This window comes from Agelaius phoeniceus, chromosome 3 (genome assembly GCF_051311805.1).
Source record: "Agelaius phoeniceus isolate bAgePho1 chromosome 3, bAgePho1.hap1, whole genome shotgun sequence".
NCBI lineage: Eukaryota > Metazoa > Chordata > Aves > Passeriformes > Icteridae > Agelaius > Agelaius phoeniceus.
The window spans coordinates 26506966-26532219 of record NC_135267.1 but is presented as its reverse complement, the minus strand read 5'-3'; the positions used below and the strand labels follow the sequence as shown (position 1 = coordinate 26532219).

The 25254-nt window shown below is 37.6% G+C and overlaps 2 protein-coding genes across 24 annotated transcripts in view; both read right to left on the bottom strand.

Annotated features, from left to right (window-relative positions):
• Positions 1 to 25254, bottom strand: part of DST (dystonin) — a 291993-nt gene that overhangs the window by 121116 nt on the left and 145623 nt on the right. For all 23 annotated transcript variants that reach the window (XM_077174926.1, XM_077174932.1, XM_077174929.1 and 20 more), the window contains 26 exons: positions 24500 to 24612; positions 24263 to 24369; positions 23613 to 23732; positions 23188 to 23283; positions 22982 to 23109; positions 19995 to 20088; positions 19514 to 19668; positions 18224 to 18686; positions 18013 to 18141; positions 17732 to 17809; positions 17468 to 17629; positions 17269 to 17373; positions 14869 to 14964; positions 13505 to 13630; positions 12985 to 13137; positions 12577 to 12731; positions 12260 to 12386; positions 11597 to 11780; positions 10525 to 10682; positions 9927 to 10105; positions 9534 to 9672; positions 8532 to 8725; positions 6687 to 6849; positions 5911 to 5994; positions 5715 to 5822; positions 4877 to 4975 (listed from right to left, as the gene is read on the bottom strand). In XM_077174926.1, the coding sequence (XP_077031041.1) occupies positions 4877 to 4975; positions 5715 to 5822; positions 5911 to 5994; positions 6687 to 6849; positions 8532 to 8725; positions 9534 to 9672; positions 9927 to 10105; positions 10525 to 10682; positions 11597 to 11780; positions 12260 to 12386; positions 12577 to 12731; positions 12985 to 13137; positions 13505 to 13630; positions 14869 to 14964; positions 17269 to 17373; positions 17468 to 17629; positions 17732 to 17809; positions 18013 to 18141; positions 18224 to 18686; positions 19514 to 19668; positions 19995 to 20088; positions 22982 to 23109; positions 23188 to 23283; positions 23613 to 23732; positions 24263 to 24369; positions 24500 to 24612 (3715 nt within the window). The remainder of the gene's footprint in view (positions 1 to 4876; positions 4976 to 5714; positions 5823 to 5910; positions 5995 to 6686; positions 6850 to 8531; positions 8726 to 9533; positions 9673 to 9926; positions 10106 to 10524; positions 10683 to 11596; positions 11781 to 12259; positions 12387 to 12576; positions 12732 to 12984; positions 13138 to 13504; positions 13631 to 14868; positions 14965 to 17268; positions 17374 to 17467; positions 17630 to 17731; positions 17810 to 18012; positions 18142 to 18223; positions 18687 to 19513; positions 19669 to 19994; positions 20089 to 22981; positions 23110 to 23187; positions 23284 to 23612; positions 23733 to 24262; positions 24370 to 24499; positions 24613 to 25254) is intronic.
• Positions 774 to 3445, bottom strand: LOC143693753 (uncharacterized). Its single transcript, XM_077176366.1, has 2 exons — positions 1746 to 3445; positions 774 to 902 (listed from the first exon to the last, which is right to left on the bottom strand). Exons 1-2 carry the CDS (start codon positions 3366 to 3368, stop codon positions 774 to 776), a joined length of 1752 nt encoding a protein of 583 aa, XP_077032481.1. The 5' UTR covers positions 3369 to 3445.

The window sequence follows — 25254 nt, the reverse complement described above, 5'->3', positions numbered from 1 at the left end:
TCTGCTTTCTCTCTCTCGATGCTTTCTAGATCTATACGACACTGCTTTGCCTCTTGCTCAGCCTTGGTCTTCTGAAGACAGATCTCTTCCATCTCCTTCTGCTGCTTCTTCCGCTCTTTCTCTGCAGCTTCTCTCACTTTAGGGAGCTCCTGTTCCACTTGGCTTTTTTGTTTCTTCATATTCTCCAACATCTCCTCAAGTGTTTTTACCTTTCCCATGAGTTTTTTATTCTCATCAGCTGTGCTATTTTGCTGTGCCATTAGATCTGAATACGCCTGACGTGCGGATGCTTCCTTACTCCTTAAAATCTGTAAAAGAATAAGATAAGTTGGAATGCACTTTTTGTAATACAGCATATGGAATGTATTAGGCTCTTAGAAAAGCAGAAGGGAAAATACTTACTCATGCATACATGGTATGTCCAGAAAGCAGGATGAGCAGTTCCCACCACCATCACCTTCTCCTGAAGGCTTCAGGAAGTTACCATTAGCCAAATATGAAACCCTTGGCAAAGCGAAGAAATCCTGCAGCCTCTCACTTCAGTCAGATGCCTCTTAGCAGAAAGCAGCACCAAACAGCTCACTTTGGCTTTCTCTCCAAACAAATAGGCAGAGCAAACAATGACCTGAATACAGTGTGCAAGAATTCCCAAAGAGAAAGTGGCCTACCATTTCTCAATCAGTTCAGCAGGAGCTGGAACAAAGATTTAAGCTTGCAAGCACAAATGACACAAGAAGAGTTTGGAAATCCCCTCCAAGAAAAGAAACACTATCTTAGAGCCAAGATGCAGCAGCTGCAGAAAGAGCAATATCCAACCCCCATACATCTGTGCTGCACGGTGTGCTCCCCAGTCCCAGTGCCCCCACTGACCCAGCTGGGGGACCAGCAAGAGCACAGCTGCTCTGCAGTGCAGACACACGAGTGTAAACAGGGTAATTAGGAAAATCCTAATGAAAACCAGTTGGCTGGTAGTCTCCATATATTGGCAGATCCAGAGCAAGTCCTTTGAGCAAGGAGTGTAATCACCAGTAATAATATGGCTGAAACTATACATACCTTGTCTTCATTAGCACTGTTGTGGTGCTAAGTTACCAAATGTGAGCTAACATGAAGTAAGAACACACCTATATTCCTATGATCATACAAACAGGGCATGAAGGGTAATGACAGCAACATTTTCAAACAAACAAACCATTGGGTTACTTTAAATTTACCAGATTTACTTGATTTTTTGTATGCTATCTGAGACTTTTCTTAAAAGGCTAATGCAAAGGCAGCTTCTCCAGTTCCTCTCCATATTTCCCTGTATTATAATTTTGAACAGCCCCCAATAGAACAAAGTATGTAAATTGATTTGTTGTCAGATCTTTTATACTCACATAAACACAAAATCTAATGTATTATGCTTGAAAAAGAAGACCTAAAAATAAAGGTACAGTAACAAACTGCATCTTCTTAGATTTCATTTTTTAGTCAACATGCTGAGCATCAGTTGGGTGGAGAAAAGGATGGCAAATATTAACATAAAATAAACAAAGATCAATTTCTAAGAACTTAAAAATCTTAAGCATCTCAAAATGTACAGTAATTAATACATGATTAACACATTCATTGTTTAAATTATGCTCAATCAACCTTAAATCACTTGACCTTGACATATTTTGTGATTCAAATGTTGATTTGCATTGATTTAGAATCATTCTTAGATTAACTCTTTCATTTGCATTGCATAAAAACTCTGGTACCTTAACAACAGTTGTGCTCCTTTTCTCTTCATTATGTTTCTCTCTCTTTTTTTGCTTTTCTTGTTTTCCAAATGAGGCTTTTATGCCTACTTTTTCACTGAATATTTTCTGGAGTTCAGTGGTTTTTCCAGGGACCTTTGTGCTGTTACCCTCATCTCTACTGTCTACTTCTAAAACTAGCGATAAATCTTTGCATTTCTGACCCTGTTCTAGCCTGTCTTCTCCACTCTGCTTCTTCCCACTTCTATTTATGCTGTCCAAACCATAAGTATTACCCTGTGGTATTTTCTTCACACTTACTTTTTCATGGTGACTTAAAAGCTTTTTTGTTAGTTCATGTTCCGATAATGGAAAATAATCCTCTCCTCCCGAAAAAATTCCTGAGAGACTTAAATTTTCATTTAAATCACCAGCATTTCCTAACAATTCTGTACCTAAATGTTCATCATTCTGCAGTGGTGATACTTGAAAATCTAATGGATAGGATTCAGAGACTTTTGCTGCCCAGTCACTCTCTGAAATATTTCCTGAAGAAAGAGCCAAAATTTCTTGCTCTTTATTCTTGGCTTTATTTGAATTTAAATTTGATTTTTCTAGGATTTCATTTTCTACTAGGACGTAATCTTTATCCAGAGATGCTTTCTGCAGTTTGTCAATATTCCTTTCAACACTACAATAAACACCTGGATTACTCATAGATTGCAAATTTAACTTAGTGTTCTCACTTCCATTGTGCACTGCCAGCTCTCTGAAAGAGGACACAACTTTCTCTGAAGATGTTGCATCTGTTGCACGTGAAAGAGAATCACCTTTTTCTTCATACACTTGAAACTCTCTGTCTTCAGATTTTAAAGTATTATGGCTTTTGCTTTCTGTAAAGCAATGCTCTTTATGCTGACAGTGAAAATGAGTTCTCTGTAAAAAATGTTGCTGTTTGTAAGGGCTGATACCCAGGGCCTGCTCTGCAGTTTTTGGAGTTACTTCAGCTTTCTTTGTTGTTAGGTCAAAATCAGCTTCTGATTGCATCTTACATTCTTCCTTTGTTGAAACATCACTCCCTGCCCTTCTTGAATTTTTTTTTCCTTTGGTTTTGTGTATCATTTCCACTTTAGGCAGCTTCTTTGATTTCCCCTCTGTTTTCTGTCTCTCTCCATTAGCAATTTGCTCCTTTAACATTTCACCAGGATCATTGTTCACGCTCACACAGATTTCAGTTGAAACAAAACAATCTTTTCTGCCATTTTTTTCTTCTTTACTTTGATTACCAAAACCCATTAAACTCTCCTGCTCTGTATGTACCTTACTGTCTCTGTTGCCACTAATGCTGTTTTCTTGACCAGTGACATTTAGAAGTTGCTTAAATGTTCTGTCTGTTTTGATTTTATCATATCTGTCTACATTTAATTTTCTTCTGTTCATTTCCAGTTTATTTTCTGAGTATTCAGGTTTACTGGAAGAGTTCTGATTTTGCAAATATTCCACATCCATCATGCTTTCATTAGGTTTCTTTTCTTCTCTCAATTCAAGATCTTCATTGCATCCCAAATGTTGAAAGCCTTCAGCTGACTTCACAGGTTGCTGGAGTTGATTCTCTCCTGGTAAACTCTGAGCATGACAGCACATGGATTAAACTGTGATATGATGGAAAGTTTCTTATTTTTCTGTTATTCTCTGTTTTCTTAATGCCATTACTGAGAGTTAGAAAGAAGGACTGGCATAAAAGAAAATCTTGGAAGAATCACAGACTTCAGAGGTCTGTGAAGAATTTTTCTTCCCGGAAGAAAAAAACCCTCATTCCTCTTTTGAAAATGGTTACTCTTTTTCTGATTTGCTATCCTGATTAAAGAGAAAGAAACCCCATTATATTATTTTGAGACTGGAAACCTGCTTAGGTTATCTTCAAAGAAGCTACCAAAAATTTAGAAGGCTGACAGAGGAGGAAGGAAGATGGGGGATACTTGATTTCAAAAAAGAGCAGCCCTGGAGACACAGAGCAGACAAACTCTAAACATTTTGGAAGATTCCACTTGTTCTTGAAGAACATGAAGTCTATTGACATTCACACATTTCTTGATCCTTGTTCTTTGACTGAATTTTTATCCTTGATGCCATTATCATTACTAGTCATACTAAATCCTCAGTTACAATGGCTACTTATCAATAAATATTTTGTATTTCCATCAGTTTGCTCCACCACTTTATGATGCCCAAAGACACATGCTGTTCTTAGTGTTGGTTCACAGGTATTCAATAGCAAGAAAAGCCAATAAAGACAAAATCAGCACCAGAATTATATAACATTCATTTAGGAACTGTTTTTTTCTTTAACAATAACAATAAAGTTTATACCCATATGGTAGTATTCTGCAAATTTATCCAATTTATAAAAAAACAATGTAGTCCTTAAGAACTACTAAATAATCTCTTTCTGAGAGACAGTTTTCAAAAGAAAGTGAAAAATTTAGAGGGTTGGTTATTATTTTCTTTCTCAATTATTTAGAAGGTTTGCTCTGCAGCAAAAATGTATTTTGAATAATTCCTCTGCCTAATGTCAGTAACGTACTATTGCTAGTAAGATCCAACACTAAGCATAAATAAAATGCTGTCTGACCCCAAGGAATCAATACAGTAGAAAGGCAGGAGGAAGAAAAAACCTAAACAGCTCAAACTAACTTCAGAAATTAATTAAGAAGGTATCTCATCTCCCTGTTGAAAGAACTTGTCAATTAATTGGACTAATCCATACTATGGAATATTAAAAATATGTATACATAAGGTATACACGGTGAATTTGCCTTCTTAATGTCTGCTTTTATCCAAAAGATCAAGCCCTAGGGTATTAAAATTGAAAGTATTAGTATTTAAATTTTAACTACATCTCCATCAGAATGCAGCAAATCATATGATCATTCTAGGTGGAAGAACTGGTAGAATGTATAGATGGTAGAGGATTTTGCTTATCTGAATGATAACACTGCTAACACTGCTACATTCCTGTTCAATGTGCACTACATAAGGAGTTTTAGTTTTCCATGTCTGTTGGTAACTTTGTGAATTATTCCAACAGGTATGTTGCTCTTTGTTTGCCTAGATGTTCTTTTTGCTTGGTTGACTGCCAGAGAATGACCTACCTCTTCCTCTTCCAGTCTTTTCAAGGAATCACCTGCAAACTTAATGTATTGGGTCATCAAGGTCACTAAGGCAGTGTACCGAGTCCGTAGATCCATGAACTGTAGAGAAACAAGGAGGAAGGGTAAGTGTCATAGAAGTAAATACTCCTATTAAGCTTGAAAGAAGTGATGGACACTGCTCTAGAACCTATCCTGATTTTGATTTCAAAATCATGACTGTGGAATCAAAGTTCTAATTTTGATTCCACAATTCAATGCTGTCAACAAGGTGCACTTGAACAAATATATCCTAAGGATCTATGAGTAGATCCATAAGAAGAAGAAACAGAAGACAATGTTTTGACTTTGCAGTCCCTTGATTCTTCCCCCTGTAAGAAAAGGTTTCAAGAGGGAGAAGCCATGCTTGTCACTGTTCCTCTCTCTAAGAGGTAGCAGGGAGACAGATTTATCTTTCTCACCCAAATGAGGCTGATTTGCCTTAGAATCTATCAAAGCATCCAGATCCAGTAGGTTTTACTATGGTCAAGATGAACTTCTTGTTTACTGTGATCAAGATCCAGTCAAGAGGTATTTCTAAACAGTTTTACTGAGGCACAGTTCTCATACAGCTTTTTATCATTTGGATGACTTTTTTTAATCAGCTGCATTTTGCTGTCTTGCTACCAAATTGCAGCATAAGGAACAAGAGAATTTTTGTTATACCATGTATGTTAGAGAAAAAACCCAGTCTTCTTTGGATTACCGTATTTAATAATTAATAAATCCAAAACTTAATTCTTGTGTTTACTCTGTTTTAAGCAAAGAACTCACATATTCCTGTCATAAGAAACCCATTTACCTCTTGAATAATGAAGTCTGATGAGCTTTGAATTCTTCGTCGCTTTACTGGAGATTTTTGTTGGGAGTCAACCATAGCTCTGTAGGTCATGGTCTGCAACTCATAGTCCTGTACAAGAGAAAATACACAAAATCATTGGCATTATACATGATACTGACACTAAAAGATAGGACTATAAGTGTAATGTTATTGTTACCTTCACAGCAGCTGAGTATTGTTCTGAATATTTCTGGCATTCATCTATTTTGCTTTGTTTCATTTCAATCTCAGAAACCAGCATCTGTAAATTATGAATGTACATTTTCATCTTAAAAAGTTACTTTGTTACCATTATAATTAACATTTCTACTTTATCTAACATTATCTAACATAAATAGATGGCTCATTAACATCGACTTTATCTAATATGCTCCTATCCATATGTGTACAAGTAATTATGCTCAAGCTGAGGACAATTATGTCCTCAGCTTAATCAGATTTACAGTACAGAAGTAGTGAAAAAACCTGCCAGGTTAATAGTTGGTGAATGAACTTAAAATAAAATCAGAAATATATCATTACATGCATATAATTTATTATCCTATTTATACTGTATTTCCTTCTTGCAGGAGACACATGTTGAGTTTAGCTCTGCTTCCATGAAAATATTTCTACATCCATAAATAAAAAAAACAGGACTGAATATGGAATTATGTGGTAAGGCAAGTCCAGAAGTTTTAAGGTTTTGATGCTCTTGCACACTGGAGGACCAAACAATTTGGTCTATATGACAGTGACAATTGTCACTGGGTGATATATTCATGGCTGCACCAGAAACACAAAATCATAAAATCATGATTACTTGGAGCTTTACAGTAAGGGCTGATGGGTATAAGCCATTCATATTAATAAACAATATTGAGATCACTGATATTTTAATTCTTTGGTCAGTGCTTACCACTGTGGTTTGCCACAATGACATCCCTTTCATACCTTGTGTTGGTTCAATTGCTTAGCCAATGCTTTGCTATTTTCAGGATGTATTTCTTGAATCTTTCGCTGAGTATCTTCCACTTGTTGAATCCAAGTGTCCAAAGAATTGTAAGTATCTTTATAATACTTCAGAGATTTATTAATACCTTCTAAATCACGCAACCTGATTTTATTTTATAAGATAAATCAAAGGGGAGAAGATTATTATTAAAGACAAAAAATACAACACTAAGGCAAATACAGCTTTAAAGGCTTCAAATGCCTTAGCTCTGTTACAGTTCACAGCATAAAATCTGGTGTAACACTAATTAAACAGCAAATTCACTTCTCAAACGCTAGGGCTTCCCAGCTTGAGGAACTCTTTCCATTTGTCATAAAGGATGTCCAGGAGAGATCCTACTATGCAAGAAACTCTATATATCCCTCATTAGAGTGTTCAACTGCTTGAAGCTCCAGGAGCACTGGAAACCCCAGGAAAGAGGGAGGGCTCTGCTACAGCAATCAGCTCTGTTACAAGAAGTGAGAGTATTTAAAATGTGGCCTATGAATCAAGAAGGAGAGTGCCATGCTGGAGTCAAGTAGTGGTTCACCATACTCTCCGTGCTTCCCACAAAACAGCAGGAGTTACATTAAAACTGAAGATTGTAAATATGCTAATGTGCAAAAGTAATTGAACATATACATCTAATTTTAAATCATGGTTTTGACCTAAAAAGAGAGGTCTGTGTATTTCTTTAAAGTAATTTCCATACTGAGGGACATACTGACAGTTTTTCTTTCATGATCCTGAACTGTTACTTGCTATCATGGTGTGATTTTGGTGGCTGCTCTGTGCAGAGCCAGGAGTAAGACTCGATGATCCTTGTGGGTTCCTTCTAACTCAGGATATTCTATGATTCTACTTAAAAGATCATATAAATATGACCACTCAACACTGCAGAATAAACAGAAATATACAACCTTTTACAGTTCAACTTGGAACAAATACTTTGAATTGCTGTAGTGCTGTTCTTAAGATGCCAAAAGGAGATTAAAAAAGAGCAAGCAAAGGAAATTTTTTTGCTCAGGTTTCATACTTAATCATGTTTTAAAGCTAATAACCATGAAAAAGAGAAAGGATCATGATAACTGCAGCCAATATTTGTACATAGGTTTTGTATAATGATTATCAGTGTCAAGCTCGTAGGAAGAAGCAGAGATAATATTTACAGAAGGCAGCTTGTTTAAAACTGTACTGCAGTTACCACAATCTGTCCTGTTTACACCAGAAGTCACTATGTATTAGCAGTCATTTTTCAGCATATTCTGTTCAGGATACAGTCCTGGCAGGAGAGCATGTGGTTCATGCTTACTCTCTTGAAGAAATAAGAACACTTCAATACCTCATAAAACCACTGTTTAATAATTTAAATTATGTCACACTAACAACTGATGAAAAATCAGAGGTGGAACTTTAGCTAGCTATTCTGCAGCCAGCTTTTAATGAGTGACCTTTTCTCATCTTCTTTCTGACTTCCAGTAATGTTAAACAGACACAACTAAACTAGTTAATTACAAGTGAATAACTTCAATATTGCAGCTGAATGTATATTCACTCCTCAGAAAAGGAGGACAAAAATGTGACAGGTTGTTGTGTGACTTTTACATCAACAGCACCATCTTCAATGTTCTTTTTCAGGCTATCTATAATGACAAACTAAATTTTGTCACCCCAGCACATTCCAAAAACAGTTAGAAAACTATTCAGACCTGTTTTAACATTCATTTCTGATTGTTTTTCCTCAGGAATAAATTTTAAAAAACAGTCTAAAACATGAACAGAATATAATAAAAAGTCATACAAACCTATTTTCAATTTGAGAATGAACATTTTGCCACCTCTCAGCCAACTGATCAACTTTTTCTTTATGCCAGTCAAAGTCAAGATCACGTTCCTTGTGCATTTTAAACATCTGATCACTGATCATCTTTGCCTTCTGCAGTTCATCCTCTAAGGCATGGAATGTTTGTCTTTTCTCATCTACCTCAGATCTCCATTGCTAGTAGGTGATAAAAAAAAGTTGTAATTAACTCCTAAATTATGACACTATTTTATAAATTAGTATTTTACACGAATATGCTGTATAAATGAATAAATGAAATATTTCAATTAATATTTTATTCTGCTTGCTCAAATACTCAAGTGGCACTAGAATGGGTCTGAAGCAATAAACTGCAAAAGAATTCTAAGTAACAGCAATCCCCACAATACATAGATCAAAACACAGAGATCAAATGAACACACTCATCTTAGAAATTATAGCTTTCAAAAAAATTATTGGGCAGATGCCATTCTATCTAGCAAAAAAGCATTACTCATAATTTGTCATATCAAAATGAGTTATAGACAGCAAAAAAAAAATGCTGAACTTCAATCTTTCAATTTCTCAAAGATATCTGCCAAGCTTCTAAGAAACCCTGATTAGAACACTGAAGCAGCAGCAAGAATGTTATTGTGGTCAAATTTACAAAACATAAATACATGTTATGTAAATTTGTAAGTATGTGCTACCTTCTGAAGAGCAAAGAAAATCTTACTGCAGCATTTACAAGTGCCACTTTTGCAAGTTCAGATACTTTAATGCATTTTGTAACAGCAGGAACATGCTTTCAACCTATCCAAATCCTAATGCTCCAAAGTAGCCATTTTTTTCTGAAATGCCAATCCGAATACCACCTAAAACTAAATACACAAGCCAATGTTTGACACCCTATAGAGTGAAGCATAAGGGAATCAGGTGTTAAAAGACAAATAGCTTTTGTCTTGTTTTTTTATTTGCCCATGAAAAGACACCAACCAGCTCTTACCTTTAATGTACCCATCAAATTTTCAATATTGTTTTTGTCAGCTGTTACTGCCTCTTCTTCACACAACTTAGTTTCATAGTGTTTTACTAATGATTCTGCTGTTTGGGTGTTCGTCAGCACCAAATTGATGGTTTTTAATCTGAAAAACAGACCCCCTGTTAACTGGACCATAAAAAAATAATAAATTAAATAAAACCATAAAATCACAAAAATCAATGCCAACACTGAACACTTTCATGTTTTTCAGCTTTTTCTTGTCACAGGGCACCCCTTTATACAATGTTAAAATGTTAACTCCCTTTTCCTTGATCAGTGTTATTCATACTAATTGTTTCAATTTAAGAGAAAACTATAAACCATAACATGTGTGATGGAAGACAGTCGAGTACATACTTATCTATGAAAATGGAAGACATGGAGTAAACTTGGTTCATGTTTTGTATAACAACATTGAGCTCAGAGCGCAGAGTAGGGACTGAAGGTGAACCAGCAGCTTGACTGAAAAACTCTTCACATTTATCTGTGATGACTCCCAAGTCGTCCTTGAGTCGATCCAGTTCTTTCTTCAGTTTCTGCAAAATGAAAGGTGATTGATAGTGCTTTCATCCTAAATCAACCTGATAGATACTTTACATATCACTATGAGTACAGGTCTGCCCTCCTTTACTTCCTCGATGATGACACCATTGGAAAAAACTGAAGAGAAATGTATGTGTAATAGGGAAACTAATGGAGATACCATTGATCAGCATATTTTTGCTCACAAACATCTTATTGTGAGCAAAAGGATGCTGATCAATGGTACCTCCATTAGTTTCCCTATAACACATATGATTTATTTAGCTTCACATTACACATACAAAGCTAAATATTTGACTCCTCTTTTCAAGGTACACTGCAAACCTTCCTGGCTTACACTCAAAAGTCAGGACATATTTGTTTTTTAAATAAAACTTTTCCTAAGCAAAAACAGGCTTTCTCAAAGGCTCACCTCTTGCTCTGAAATCCTAAGCACATTTTCATGTACATCATCCCTCTCCATCGGTGTCCGGATCTGCCGTATTAACCGCTCCTCACAACTCTCCAGTCGTAGTCTGATATTTCTGACTTCAGAGATGTACAGATTATAAATAGATTCTTCCTGCTCCTCTGTTGAGAGAATTAAGGCATATGTCAGCCATCAAAGTCATCATGTCATTTTCACCATAACTTCTCACACTTTATAAAAAGTCATTGCTCTACAGGTGTTTTCGTGACTGGCCAAAATGCCATCAAGTTTCCATCAAAATTCTGGTTATAAGGCAAATCTTAGGAAATCTTAAATTTTGCTTTTATTAAATCATCTCCTCACATATGAAAGATAACAATCTGCGGTCATTCTGCACAGGCATTACTCTATGGTGACGTTGCTAAATTCAGTGACTGATTCTTTTAATCAGTGGTAGCAGGGACATGAATCCTCTTTCAGATGCACAGGGCACCACATCTTTCCTGAAGTTGAGTGAACTTTGCTAATGAAGTAATCAGCTTTGCACTACTGTATTTCTTTAAGTCATCAACCCTCAACAGTAAATCAGAAGAGCTATTCTAAGCTTTCTGTTCTCACTGTATTAATACAATGTTAATTAGAGTTAAGACAGCAGTAACTACAGGCATCCTGTGGAGCTAGGAAAGTAGCTAGGACATTTTCCTTGCCTTAACAGGGTGAAAAATGTTCTAATTCTGTCACGAACTCAAAGTAATCAAGCTGTTTTTCAGCATTCAAAAACAAGGAACACAGGACTAAGCAGGGAGCTGTAAAGCACATAATAAATTCTTAGGTGTAAAATTTCTTGTAGCATTCTGTATATTATGTAACACATCAATATTTTTGCATAGCTTAATATACACAAAGTTTAAAAAAATTAAGATCGTCTATACAATGGAATTGCACACATTGTTAAATTACTCTTTTCAAAAGAACACAGGCAGAAATAATATCATCATGATAAAAGAGATCTCAACATGAAGGACAAAATCTCTCTCATAAGGACATTTTTCTACATTTCTAAGCTAAATTTTACCTCTTTCTGCAGACTTCAGAAGCTCTTGATAGTATTGCTTGCAAACATTAACTTCCCTTTCCAGCTGTGCTGTATCAGAGCTTGTAAAGATTTTGGACTCCTGGCTGTCTTCCACAAAATCATCAAAGCGGGACTGTAAATTGCTTAGAACCTGCTGATGCTCACCTGGCAGCATTGTCTTTATCTGCAACAGATTACAGACCCAAAGCACAGTCAGCAATGGTGCATCTCTCACACAGTTGCTGTGATGCTTTTTTATCAAAAAGCAATACTGATAAATTACTAAGATGGTAAAGTCAAAGAATTGAGGTTCTGAAAGCTCTCTGTTCCTTAGCTGGAGTCCACTTGACAGGTAAGGAATAACATAAAATCCTTTTCAATCTTTGACATCAGTAAAGGCCTCTGTTAAGCTAACCCTACATCAGACTTCATTTCTCCCATCTAACACCATGCAGCAAGCAAACAATAGCAAGGACAAGTAGGGACACCTCAAGAACTATCTCAGGTTCCTCTTTCCAACAGTAACAGTGATAAATTAGGTAGGAAAGTGTCATTTTCAGTATTGCAAATACTTCTTGCAACAGTTTGTGCTCTCACACAGTTTTAGTCATCCTGTGACTTCCTAGTAAATGGTTGAGAGCCCTTCCTAGTCATAACACTTACTGAGGCAACATTGCCAGCTCGAACAACTTCAATTTCATTTGTCAGGTAATGCCAGGACACCACACTCTTCATGTTTACATGTGACTCATGCCAAAGGGCCAGAACATTCTGAAATTGCTGTTCAATCCTGAAACAAAAAAACTCCAACTTCAGATCAGGGTAACACATGAAAACAGGGTGAAAAAAAACCAAAAACAAATCCCCAAAAACAACAACAACAAAAATAAATCCACCAAAAAACTGTGAGATATTATTTTAACCTAAGTTTCATGTAAGTGGATGTTAACAGAAAATAGGTAGCTTTACTTTGTCCCTACCTGTTGGCTGTATCTATTGCTTCTTTGTTTGGTGGAGGAACTGTAAAGCATACAGATGGAACCATGGCCTCATTACCACTGGGGCTAATGACTTTCCATTTAGCACGATGGGAGTTGTTTGCTAATACACACTCATCATCTTTGTAAATAGTTATCTAGTATTAACAGAAAAGCAGAATCATTTGATGAGCCAAACATTACAAAATAATTGTACAAAGCACTTCTACAAATGCTGTCAACAAATAAGCAACAGAACAACAAAACCAATGTTCCAACCAAAGGATTTGCTCTTGTTTACTAGGGTGGAAGAAATTCACAGCCCAGCTTTCTCCAGGAACACGGTAATTAATGAAACTTTAGCTGAATTCTTACATCTGTAATTGGTTTGATGAAATTTTAGTTTCTAACCTCAATTTGTCTATAGTCACAGATGGCTTTAATTGGAATGGATGTTTTGAGTACACAGTCAGGGTTCCTTGGCTTCAGCTGAATTATTGCCTTTGCTCTTCCCACAAGGCCTGCTACTGTGCTCTTATACTGCAAGAGTTGTTCTTTTTCTTCCTAGAACAGTTAAGAAAAGAACACGTCATCAGAGAAGTCCAGAATACAGTACTGCCTCTTTGATCCTGTTATGTTTTTTTTTCCCCCTGACTCCTACAGTGTTTCTGAAAAGTAACACACTTTACAAAAACAAAGTATCTTTCTGAGGCCACAGTCCTCATATATGTGGTATTGTAAATACAAGCAAATAAAATTGTATTTTAAAGTTATGAAAAATAGTCATTTATTTATAAATTCTGAAAAAAAAAATCAGCATTTTTCCTTTACTTTAAATGAATAATCTTAACACGTTTTATATCCCACCATAGCCTACACATTTCTTGTTTCATTGTAGCTCCTGCTACTAGGCTCCAGCTAAAGATCTTACCATAGACTCCTGGACAAGGTCTTCCAGCCTATGAAGACTGCTTGATCTATCACAGCTGTATTTTCGGTATATGGTATCTTTTAAATTCTTCAAATATTCCATGGCTTCTTTGGCATCGCTGAAAAACTAGGATAAAATAATTATCTGGGTTATTTTTAAACAAACTAAATAATGCAGAATCAGCTACACTGAGGTTTTCAAGTGCTGTCTTTTAAAACAACCTTTTCTCATCACTTGAAGTGACCACTGCACCTCACTCAGCTACTCATGATCTCATGTCTAAATGTACTCTTCAAAAAGGCACACACTGCTAACACCAGTTATTCTTGGTATGAGCTACATGCAAAATTAATTTGGCAATTATTGAACCTACAGTTAATGGCCATTCCTGCAATGAAAAAAATGTATTAAGCCAATCTTGCTTTCCGTGGAATTACTTTCATATAGAAAACACAGATGAAGCATACAAACTGTAGAAACTAGCTGCAAAATCCAAGCAGCATAGCTGGGGCAAACATTTTGTTCAGGAAGGGAAATGTACTGCCACACCTGGCAGTTGTGCAAGGGTATCTGCACACCCAAACAAGGGTCCTGGTTAGGCACAATTGGGAAGGAAAATCCCATTCTCTCCCTTAAGGCCCCTTTTTAAATCCAGAATTCCAGTTTCTTCCCCTTGTCACAAGGAGCTCAAATTGCTTTTGCTTCTCCAGTGTCCCGTTCCTAACTTTGGGATCTCATCTTTCTCAGTCCAAAGGCATCTCACCCCTTCATCACCTCCCTTTCTCTTCAATCACACAACCCAGAAGACACTATGGATTCATCCTTATAATTTGAATGTTTTAAATGAGTAGATTTAAAAACAAACAAAACTAACAAATTCCTCTGTCTACTATGTTCATGCAAGTAACTTAATCATTTGCTGAGTATGTGAATGGGTGACAATGAGATAGTCAGACAGGTGTTTCATGGGATGTTTCTGCTCTCAGGGTGTTCTCTGCTCTCTTTATTATTAATGCTGCACATTCCATTTTGCTTTGAGTAGTCCTGGAATAACCATCTAGAATATGCTCTCCCATTGTGCACAACAGGGAGAGAACAAGGTTTCATTCTCAGAGTCTCTTCTTGCAGCTGCAACATTAAAAAAATCTCAGGCCAGATTTTCATCTGCTGTGAACAGACATAACTGTAGTGAAGAAACTGAGTTGTGGCAACACCGTGGGAGCGTGGCTTATCATCTAGTGATAGTACAAGACAAATGTCAATTCCAGAGTTACTGTGAGAGAACAACTAGAGCTTTTGGTGGAACTTTTTGACTATGAATAGAACTTATATTATTTCATATTCTGTTTGATTTACTTTCTTACCTCAAAATATGCAGCATTTTCTCTCAAATGTTGTTCAACACAGTGGCAGAGCTGCAGAATCCAGCTCCATTGTGTCTGCATTGCAGCTCTATAGGCCTTTAAAGAAGAGAGATATATTTTACAAATGGAAATGAAAACTAAAACTTCCATATCTTTACAGAATTTAGGAAACACAAAAGTAATGCAAGAAACACAAACAACTAAAACCTGACCACCTCACCCTGGAAAACTAAGCTGAAGCAAGGAAAATTCCAAATAGATGTGAGAAAGAAACCCTGTCACAGCATAGTCAAACACAACAAAACTTGCCCAGAGGGACTGTGAAATCATTATCCTGTGACCTGGTCAGAATTTGGCCAAACAAATCCCTGCTAGTACTCCAGCTCCTGCTGGGAGCTCAGCTCCCGAGAGATTCCTCCAGTCTAGGCTCATCTACAATTCTGTGTGCCTATTTACTCAATCAAAACAGCTGGAGCCTTTCCTGGATACAACTGGTAAACTGCAGGAGCACTGCACACCCAGCTGAGATCGGTAAACTGCAGGAGCACTGCACACCCAGCCGAGATCGGTAAATGGCAGGAGCACTGCACACCCAGCCGAGATCGGTAAATGGCAGGAGCACTGCACACCCAGCTGAGATCGGTAAACTGCAGGAGCACTGCACACCCAGCTGAGATCGGTAAACTGCAGGAGCACTGCACACCCAGCCGAGATCGGTAAATGGCAGGAGCACTGCACACCCAGCTGAGATCGGTAAATGGCAGGAGCTCTGCACACCCAGCTGAGATCGGTAAACTGCAGGAACTCTGCACACCCAGCTGAGATCGGTAAACTGCAGGAGCACTGCACACCCAGCTGAGATCGGTAAATGGCAGGAGCACTGCACACCCAGCTGAGATCGGTAAATGGCAGGAGCTCTGCACACCCAGCTGAGATCGGTAAATGGCAGGAGCACTGCACACCCAACTGAGATCGGTAAATGGCAGGAGCTCTGCACACCCAGCTGAGATCGGTAAATGGCAGGAGCACTGCACACCCAGCTGAGATCGGTAAACTGCAGGAGCACTGCACACCCAGCTGAGATCGGTAAATGGCAGGAGCTCTGCACACCCAGCTGAGATCGGTAAATGGCAGGAGCTCTGCACACCCAGCTGAGATCCCACCCAGCCCGGGCCGAGATCCCAGTTTGGGTCGCCCGAGGAGCCGCGCGCGCCTCGCCAGCAGGGGGCGCTCCTGCCCTTGGGAAATCCCCCCCAATCCCGGGGTTCGGACTCCTCTCACCCCCCGTCCAAAACAGCTTTTCCATTGTCTTCCAGGAATTCCAAACGGATGCATTAATGCATATATTGTTCTGCAGAAAAGGATCATTTTTTCAAGGGTATTTTATAAATATCCCAGTATAGCATCATTGGAGACAGCATAACCTGCACAGTCATGGTGACTGCGATGGCCTGGTTTCATAACAGGCATCCCCAGCCTGGTTTCACACTACACCAGCAAGAGCCCATTAGAACAGCTCATACTTTTAAAGAACAGAATTGTCCACATTACAAAAAAAAGTGATTTATTATTCCAAGTAGATATCCTGAGAAGGAAGGAAAGGAGGGTTTTTCTTCATGTTTCCCATTTTTGCAAATGTACACTAGCAGAGCTGAAGAACAGTAAAAATGTATTCTCTGACTTTTTTTATTCTTGTATAATAAATCAGCTTTTTATTGTTTCAGTCTTGACCACTCACTGTCTTTATCTACTCTTTCCTTGAAGGTCTACAAGGAAAAGTGTTTTACATTCTCCTTTGAAAACCTGTTACGACCCTACAACAGTTACAATAAATTTTTCTATAAATTGTTTACATATATAACATAGAACTAGATTCAAGCCTGAAGTAAATCATATCACCTGGTCAGATTTCCACCATCCAAACAAGTTTCATAATTCACTGACAAGTGAGTTATGAAACCAACCCTAAATCATATTAGGAACCTGCACATACGGTAAGTGATGACAAAGGCTCTTACTGAAATTTCTTTCAATCCAACAGGAAAGAAACCACATAAGGACTGTTCTGTGCCCTCAGTCTGTCAATGCAATTTGTATCAACAACTCTAGAAGTTGCATGACCAGAAACATCTCTACAGACCAATTAATTTTGGAGTTCCAGGAGATTTCATCTAAGCAATCCAAGGTGTAACCATAACTTTTAAAAAGTGGTTTTACTTTTTGGAAACTGGAAGATAAATACAACAGAGATGCTGAAGAGGAAATTTTAGAAGGCCCCTTTTATTTAGAGTCTTGTTTAATTTTCTCAAAATTTGCCTTCTTTTCCCCCTTTTCCCCCAGAATTCAGCTCTCTTAAATCCCAAAACTTTTCCTGTTTTGGTGCTGGTTTTACTAACTTACCTCAATGGTTAGCCTGGCTGGGTGGTTTTCAAGAAGCAATTGCTCAGCTATTTCTTGTACTGATTTAATAACTTCTTCTTTTTCATCAAGTTCTCTCATTAATTCCTATTTCAGACAAAAAAAAAAAAAGTTGTAGAACTCTATCTAATTAATAAAGATCATTTAATAATTCCCTCTGGATTATATTAGCAATACATACTGCATGATATTCCTTTTTTCTTGTTATATTGGGGTTTCTTTCACTCCAGTCATACGCAACTTCTTCCTCTTCTTTTTCATTCAGCCATATCAACTCTCTAGTAGCACGAGACACAAAATTGTGAAGAGTATCTAGATGCCTTTCCTGATTTCTTGATGTGTTCTTTATTAAAAAGAAAAGAAAAATATGTAAAATAATCAGAATTTAAAGCTCATACCTTATCAGAAATTATGCACACTGAAAAGCTGAACATGGTTAACTTACCAAGAGTTTTGAATACTGACTCTCCAGTTTGTGCAGTTTTTCTGCATAACTGAGTTTAAGAGGGGCAGTCATTTGGATCTGTATTTGGTATATGAGATCAAAAGACAATAAAAAGGTTAGATATGTTAAACCATTAGATCTTCTGATTTCATCATAAGTCATGTAGAGATCAGAAATAAAAGTAAGACTGTGAAATCCAAACACAGTTCTAAAATTCAACACTACTTTATGGGTCACCCAGTAAGAAAGCAATGAAAGAAATACAGAACATGGTGCAGTACCTCACTGATTTTAGCTTCTTTAAGGCTGGATTCAAATTCCTCAATAGCTTTGTGGACATTTTTGTGATTTTCTAAATGGCTTTCAACACTTGGCAAATCTGAACCCCATTCTGCTCGATCAAGTTGAACCTTACAAACAGGAAGAAAAGATTAGCCATGATCTATAAAAAGTAAATCATTAAAAATGGACTGTTTCTGCAAAAATTGCTACCTGCATTTCTTCCACCCAGCTCAATAGGTCCTGGACAAACTTCATGTTCACCTCCTCTTCTGTCAGATTCTGATCCACGAAAGCCGATTTCATGAGAGGTTTTCTGATTTGCATCAGTTTGAGTGTTTGCAGAGTCCCACTGTCGACCCCCGTCACGTAGCTCTGAATTAGCCGCGGCGGGATGCCTGACGGGTAGGTGGGAGTCACGGTCGGCGTCAGTCTGGAGCTCAGACCTGATGAGAGGCCAGATGTCATACTGGAAGAAGTCAAAGTAGGTGTTAAACCTTGCGTCATTGCAGCATTTAATTCAGGCGTTAGGTTTGATGTAAATCCTGAGTTTAAGCTTTCTGTTATTCCTGATATCATCAGCTTTGTCTGCTCCGTGGTCAGAACGTGCCCCTTGCTGTACACGGAAGAGCACTCGGTCCGCAGAGCCATCAGGTCATCACGAAGTTTTGCAACTCTATTAAAGCAGAATTAAAAAATAACCCAATGAATGCTTGTGATTAAGGTTTATCATGATCAACTGAATAGTGATATGAGCTGACGTTATCTCTCACGCTTTAGTTGCACTTAAATATTATAAGCAAATATTTGTATTAGAAAGTACAGGGAATATCAGCTTATAGTTCTATACAGAAAATAAATGCAGAAATCAGGCAAAGTCTGAAAAAATGGTATAGGCACTAACATGCACCATACACAAATCCAGGGAACAATCAGCAAACCAGAAATCTGACAAGACACTACATGTTGGGGTAGATCAAACACCTCAGTTCACTGCCAAGGAGTTATGCACTTCATTTCAATCAGTCCAAGGATGAATCTCAAAAAAAAACTTTGGAGCCACTTCTTCATAGAACAGAATTATGTAGCTTAAATGCTTCTTTCTGCCAACACTGTACACAGTGCTACACATAACCTAATGTTACTCCACCTATTACCTGTTAATACATCTACATCTGTCACCAGAATCTCATCTCCATTTAAAACATCAAATTTAGTAAATTCTAAATGTGTTTTGCATGCAATAAAGCAAGCTAACATCTTTACACAGAGATATCTAGTAAGAATTAAACAGGGATTGACTTAATTTTCATAAATAAGTACAAATAGCTCCTGTTGTCTTCAACATTTGTGGGCAATGCACCCACCAGAATATCTGATATTTAGGTGCCCAGTGACAGGCCGTGAAGTTTAAACATAGTTATAAACAACTGAAATTTTTTTCCATAATGGGAATCCATATTTGGGACATTTATTTATTCACATAAACATACTGTAAAGTACCTTTGAACAAGCTGGTCTGCTTGATAGTATTTTCCATCAATAAGAATTTGGGCATCAATCACTTGCTGGCGGAGAAGATTCTCAGATTCAAGAAGATACCCAGCTATCTCTGCCTCATGCTGGAACTGGAGCCCTGACTCCAATCTCTTGGTGTCCTTAATAAAGAAGCAAAAGTCATAAGCCTTGCAGCTAAAACCAAAGAGATATCAGCTCTAAGAATTATATTTAAAAAAAAAAAAGAAACTTATTCTTATCTTGAAACAATTGTGAAGCATTTAATTAACTACAGAACAAAAAAAAATTTAACAGAACACACCCTAGGCAACTTGTGGTATTTTCTTGAAGAAATGCTACCTTAACAGTTCAATGAAAATAAAAGTAGCAGCTATTGAGGTTGCCTTCACAAACCCTTAAGAAATTTTTGCCATTCAACTTCTATAAATCTATGACTACAGACAAGTAAAATCCCTGACTGACTTACAGACTGCAGAGCATTCCGGGCAAGTATCAGTTTGTCCTCACAGCTCCGGCTGTCCCGCTGAATTCTGTTCGCAATTTGCTGCAGCATCTCCAACCTAGATGATGCCAAAGCATTTCAGGAAAATAAATAAGTACTATGTTATTTTTATATTTACAATCATGCTGCATGACTTTAAAAACAAACAAACGAATCAACAGCATCTACCACAAAGCACAAAGGCATATGTCAAGTTACCTGTTCCCTTCTAAGGTTCCATTACCAAAGCTTATACAAGATTTAATCAGCGTGGGACCACAATTAACAGAAAGGAAATTCTCATTAGAGTCGACGCTGGTCCGAGTACTCGTGCTGTTGCTAAACAGCGAATCACTGCTATGATAGCTGTAACTACTGCTATTCATCTTTACATCCAGAGCACAGATCTTCTGGCTGTTTGCATTTGCTGAAAAATGAAAATAAAAGCCCTGCAAAATGTACAGCTTCTAGGGATGAAATTCCACTACTGGCTTTTGAAACACCTAGACTCCTCCTTTATATAGGCTTCTGTATGCACATTTAAAACCCAGCAATTAATATGCTGCCAGCTCTTCAAAGGATTTTACCTGGGGCTATGTACGCTACCTTGCTTTTGGCTTCCCTACCTTGCATTAAAGCTTTGCAAGTACAGACTAGGCAGCAACAATGGGGCGTCTCTAGGAAACAGACACACCAAATATTTGATTGAAGTGTCACTAAATAACTATAAACCAAATAAGAACTAAAAGAACTCTTTGTGGTGTCCCTCAGACTCTTCAATGGAAAGTTTCAAAAAGGAGTGAAGGGAGAAATCCACACTCGACAGTGCAGTACAAATAACCTCCAGGCTGGGCTGACTCCTCTTCCTTCAAATAGGACTGCACAATAAAACTCGAGGAGTATCAGGATTAATCAGCTCATTACAATATAATCTGAAACACATATACACCATCCAACCTAATGCCATTCCTGCATTGTCCAAGCATGCATCTTCACTAACTGCCCTGTTCCACTACACTGTCCTCCTGAAGATTTCCCTTCATCTTCTTCCACATGCACAGCCAATTGCTTCCAGCTGTTTTGACCAGAAAATAAGTAAGAAAAATCTGATCACTGCTTTCAAGTTTACTTTTTAACTCAGATTTTGGGCTGGGGTGACTCTTTCAGTATTCCACCGCCTGCTTTTAGGATTCCTGAACAACCACACCCATCCCATAAGGTGACTGTTTATGCAGCAGAGCTCTGCAAAGGCACAGACACACCCCTGCAGCAATGCCAAACTCTGCTAGTTTTGCAAACTAGAGCTCAGTTTGGCACTCTCCTCGTTGGCACCATATTAATTTTGATCCCATATACCAATCTGGCCACACATTGTCTGTGTGCTTGTGTTGATACTTTGAGATGTATTCAACAAACTTTCAAGTCAAGTTTTATTATTCACCAGGTTTCAGTATTGGCTGAAGTCACATTTTTGCCACAATCAAATTTCACCCCAGCAGCTGTATCAGCACCTCATAATGATGAGATGCACTGGTAACCAGTGCAACAAACACAAATTACATTCTTGTGTCCACATCAATCAATACTTTTAACTTGGTGACTGAGCCAGAAGCACTTAATGACATTTTCTCTATCATTTTACAGTGAACATCACCTGTAGTGACTACCACCATATGACCTGTCAACTAAGTGTGTTGAGGAAACTAAGTGTGTATGGGAAGGAAGTTAGGTTCATGTTTGTTTATCTGCGCTCAGACCTTATAAAAAATAGAAATAAACTTATGTCATTTACACACATTCTCAACAAAGATAATCCAGCTTTCTGCAAGTATGAACAGAATTTCTATTGGTGAAGCCAGACACTTTGCTTTGAGCAGGTTGGGACAGATTAACCTACAAGACCTAGCAGGCTGTATTTCTGCTGCTGCTTTCCAGTGTTCTGCTCTGCATAAGAGGGAGAACTCAGTGTGGACAACTTCGTATTCCTCTGTAGGAACTTGTTCCACAGTCAGGTGCTGTGAATCAACACCTCCTACTGAATCTGCCATTTCAGTCATGCTCTTGCTCTTGTAAGCATGACACATGTTTAATCAGTTCTGACTGGCTTTGTCCTCTGACTGAAATCTCTTTTGCTGAGGACTTCCTATACAATGGTCTGGATTCCTTACACCTAGTTTCAGGTACCTAAACCAGAGAGATAGGTCACCCTGTCGTCACCAGTAAGTCAGCAACAAGATTCTCTAGGAAGAAGTGATTCAGATCTTAGATGTCTCCTTTGGATGCATAAGGTCAAGCAGAATGAATCCAGATCCAGGTGTCTGTATCTACCCACAGGTAGAAGCCCCAAAAATCATTTAAGAGAGATTTTAAATTAATTAATGGATAGGACCTGTGTCTCCCACAGAAATTACAAGGACATACCATGGAAAAAATGCTCTCAGACTGCATCAAGACTTTAATCATGTTTAATATGCCATCAGTGATGTAAAAAGTGTCCCACAGCCTACTGTCATGAAAGGCAACTATGCCTTTCCACATCTAAACACTTGGTGTGCTCTCAAGTACCACCAACTTTTTAAACCTCTACAATGCTGTGCACCAAGAAAAACACACATTTCATGTAAGGGATGAGGATGGTCCTTATATGAAATCAAGATGGAGGGAGACAGTGACGTGGTATAAACCCAGCTTTGACTAAGTGCACAAAGAAAGTGGTTATATATGTGCATAAGTGTTTTGATGATCTGAGGCACAGATGCTGTTCGTCACAACCTTCTGAGCCCACCAAAGTTGTTTATGTCTGGACCTGCCTCTAGGCAGGCAGAGAATTCAGACCCCGAACAAAGACAGAAATGCTTGATCTAGAAAAATATTATGGACATTGTCATAGAAGAAGATATTTACAAATTTCAATATGGGTTAAAACAATAGAAAATATATTAACAAAGCCTGTCAAATATTCACTAGCATACCTCTCCACTTCAGGCCGAAGGGTCTTCTCTCTTTCGAGCATGGCAATAATCAGCTTTCCCCATTCCTTTTCTATATCATTTGGATGGTAGCCTTGAGAAAGTTTGATGCGTCCAAATTCTATCCAGACCTTTAAAATTCATATGTATTTGTTATTTTAGGCCACAGAAAAGAAACTTCTATACATTTCAATGATGTTAAAACTTACCTCTAGCAGTTTATATAGATGTTTGATTTTTGATTTATCTGTCTCCTTCGGTGGAATTTCTGTTTCTTTAAACTGTAAATATTGATTATAAAGTGCCTACAGAAACATGAAAAATAAGATCATGCTTTATTTGCAGTGAATATAACCTTAGTCTCCAAACCCTCTTCTAATATTCTTCACAAGCTTACCTTTATACTGTTCAACTAGAGTTCTACAAAAAACAATCAGTGACAAGGCAAAGATTTGGTTTTGATTGTTCATATGCTAGCAACATATTGATTATACTTTGAAAAGGTTATCAAGTAGTACTGTTCTGCAGTTGACTTGATTGTATAAATCAACAAGCACGTCATTTGTTCAAGTATGCTTTGAGTCAGTAAGATAAAGTGCAATTCTAACAAGCAGTCCAAGCCACCACACCTCACCTTCAATTCCACAGGATTATTGGGAAATGTTCTGTCAGACATTATCGTGACATGGTGTCTGATCCACTGCATGAGGTAGTTCACCATATTCTGATATTCAACCCATTTGACTTCAACATCCTGCCAAAGCAAAACCCAGATTACAGAAGAGGTGAAAATCATCAAGAACTCATTTCTGCTTCAGCTTTGACGACTTCATGTATATAGAAAATAGATTTTGAAATCCTGCAATTCTGAGGCAATATTTATTTGCTCTTCAAAGATCAGTTAAAGTTTTCAAATATATGATTTCTGTCTTCAGTTTTGATCCCAAATAATTCTACTGAAAACAAAATATTTTCTAGATTAATAAATTTCAAGCTGGTAAGAATCAGAAAGGTGTAATTTATACATTCACAACTGAAAAGTAAGAACTTTGACTCGATCTTTCTCTAAATCAGACACATTGTTTTCAGTTAAGCTCTTTGCACAAATATTTTCATGTCCATGACATGAAATAGCTAAGACTCTAAAATCTCAGCTTAGAAAAACCATGTCAAAGAAAAGTGTGACAGCAGTCCTATGGAAGATCTAGCTAACATTCTGGATGTGAAATTCAAAATTTTATTAATGTAGCTCACACGCTACACAAGTGTTGTTTTTCTACTTACATTTGCACTGATGCCTTCACCACCTTCTGGTACTTTGGGAAATGCATCATAAAGTGATGACACATAAGTTATTACTGACTTTTCGTCAGGTGAGGAAACATCGACGTCTAAAAGAGCAAGACAGAACAGTGCTTTATCACATAGTTGTAACAATGCCCACAGCTACAACCTGAAGGCAGATTGGATTTTATTTTAGTGTTGAGGGGTTTGCAACAAAGCCATCTGTAGATCTCTTACCTTCAGGATCCAGAAGTCTGGCAACACCAAGTTTTTCTGCTACAAAAAAAGCATGTTCTAAATTTGCGAGGTTGCTTTGAACAGCAACGGTATTCATGTCTATCAGGTCCGGCCTGTCAAATAAAAACAGCAACACTTGATTACAACTCTTTACCAGTTTTATATTACTGCTGTACTGGTAAATCAAACCATGAGCATGGACTGACACAACAACAGAGTTTTCATTATAAAAGGATTTCACTAAAACTAGGTGAACAAGCTGAGACCACTGCTAACTGAGAAACACAAGCAGCAGAAAACTACAACATTCTGCTCTTCATGTACAAGCTGGTTTCCAGCCATCCCTTGTATACACCTCTATTTTCTTATGCATGTGCATTGACATTGTATTTCAACATCTTGTCCTTTCCACTGCCCCTGAGATTAAATTCACTTTTCTCTTTTACAGGAGGGAGTTACTTTCTACTGCTTTCACAAGTTTTCAGTCATTCTGCATCAAATTCTTCAGCATGTGTTAGAAGCCACACAGTAACAAAGCTTAGTCACAAAAACATCACGTCAACATTTTCTGATGAAGTTTAAAGAGGTCTTCTTCAAATGCATTTAAGCCCTGCTTTCAGATATACATTGGTGCCAGTTCTCTTATAGGTAACTCTCAGTCCCATGCACTTAAACCTCCACACCTTCATCCTGTTAAACTCCATTTCCAGCCACAATATGCTTGCTTTAATGGAATAATTGTTTTAAGCCAATCT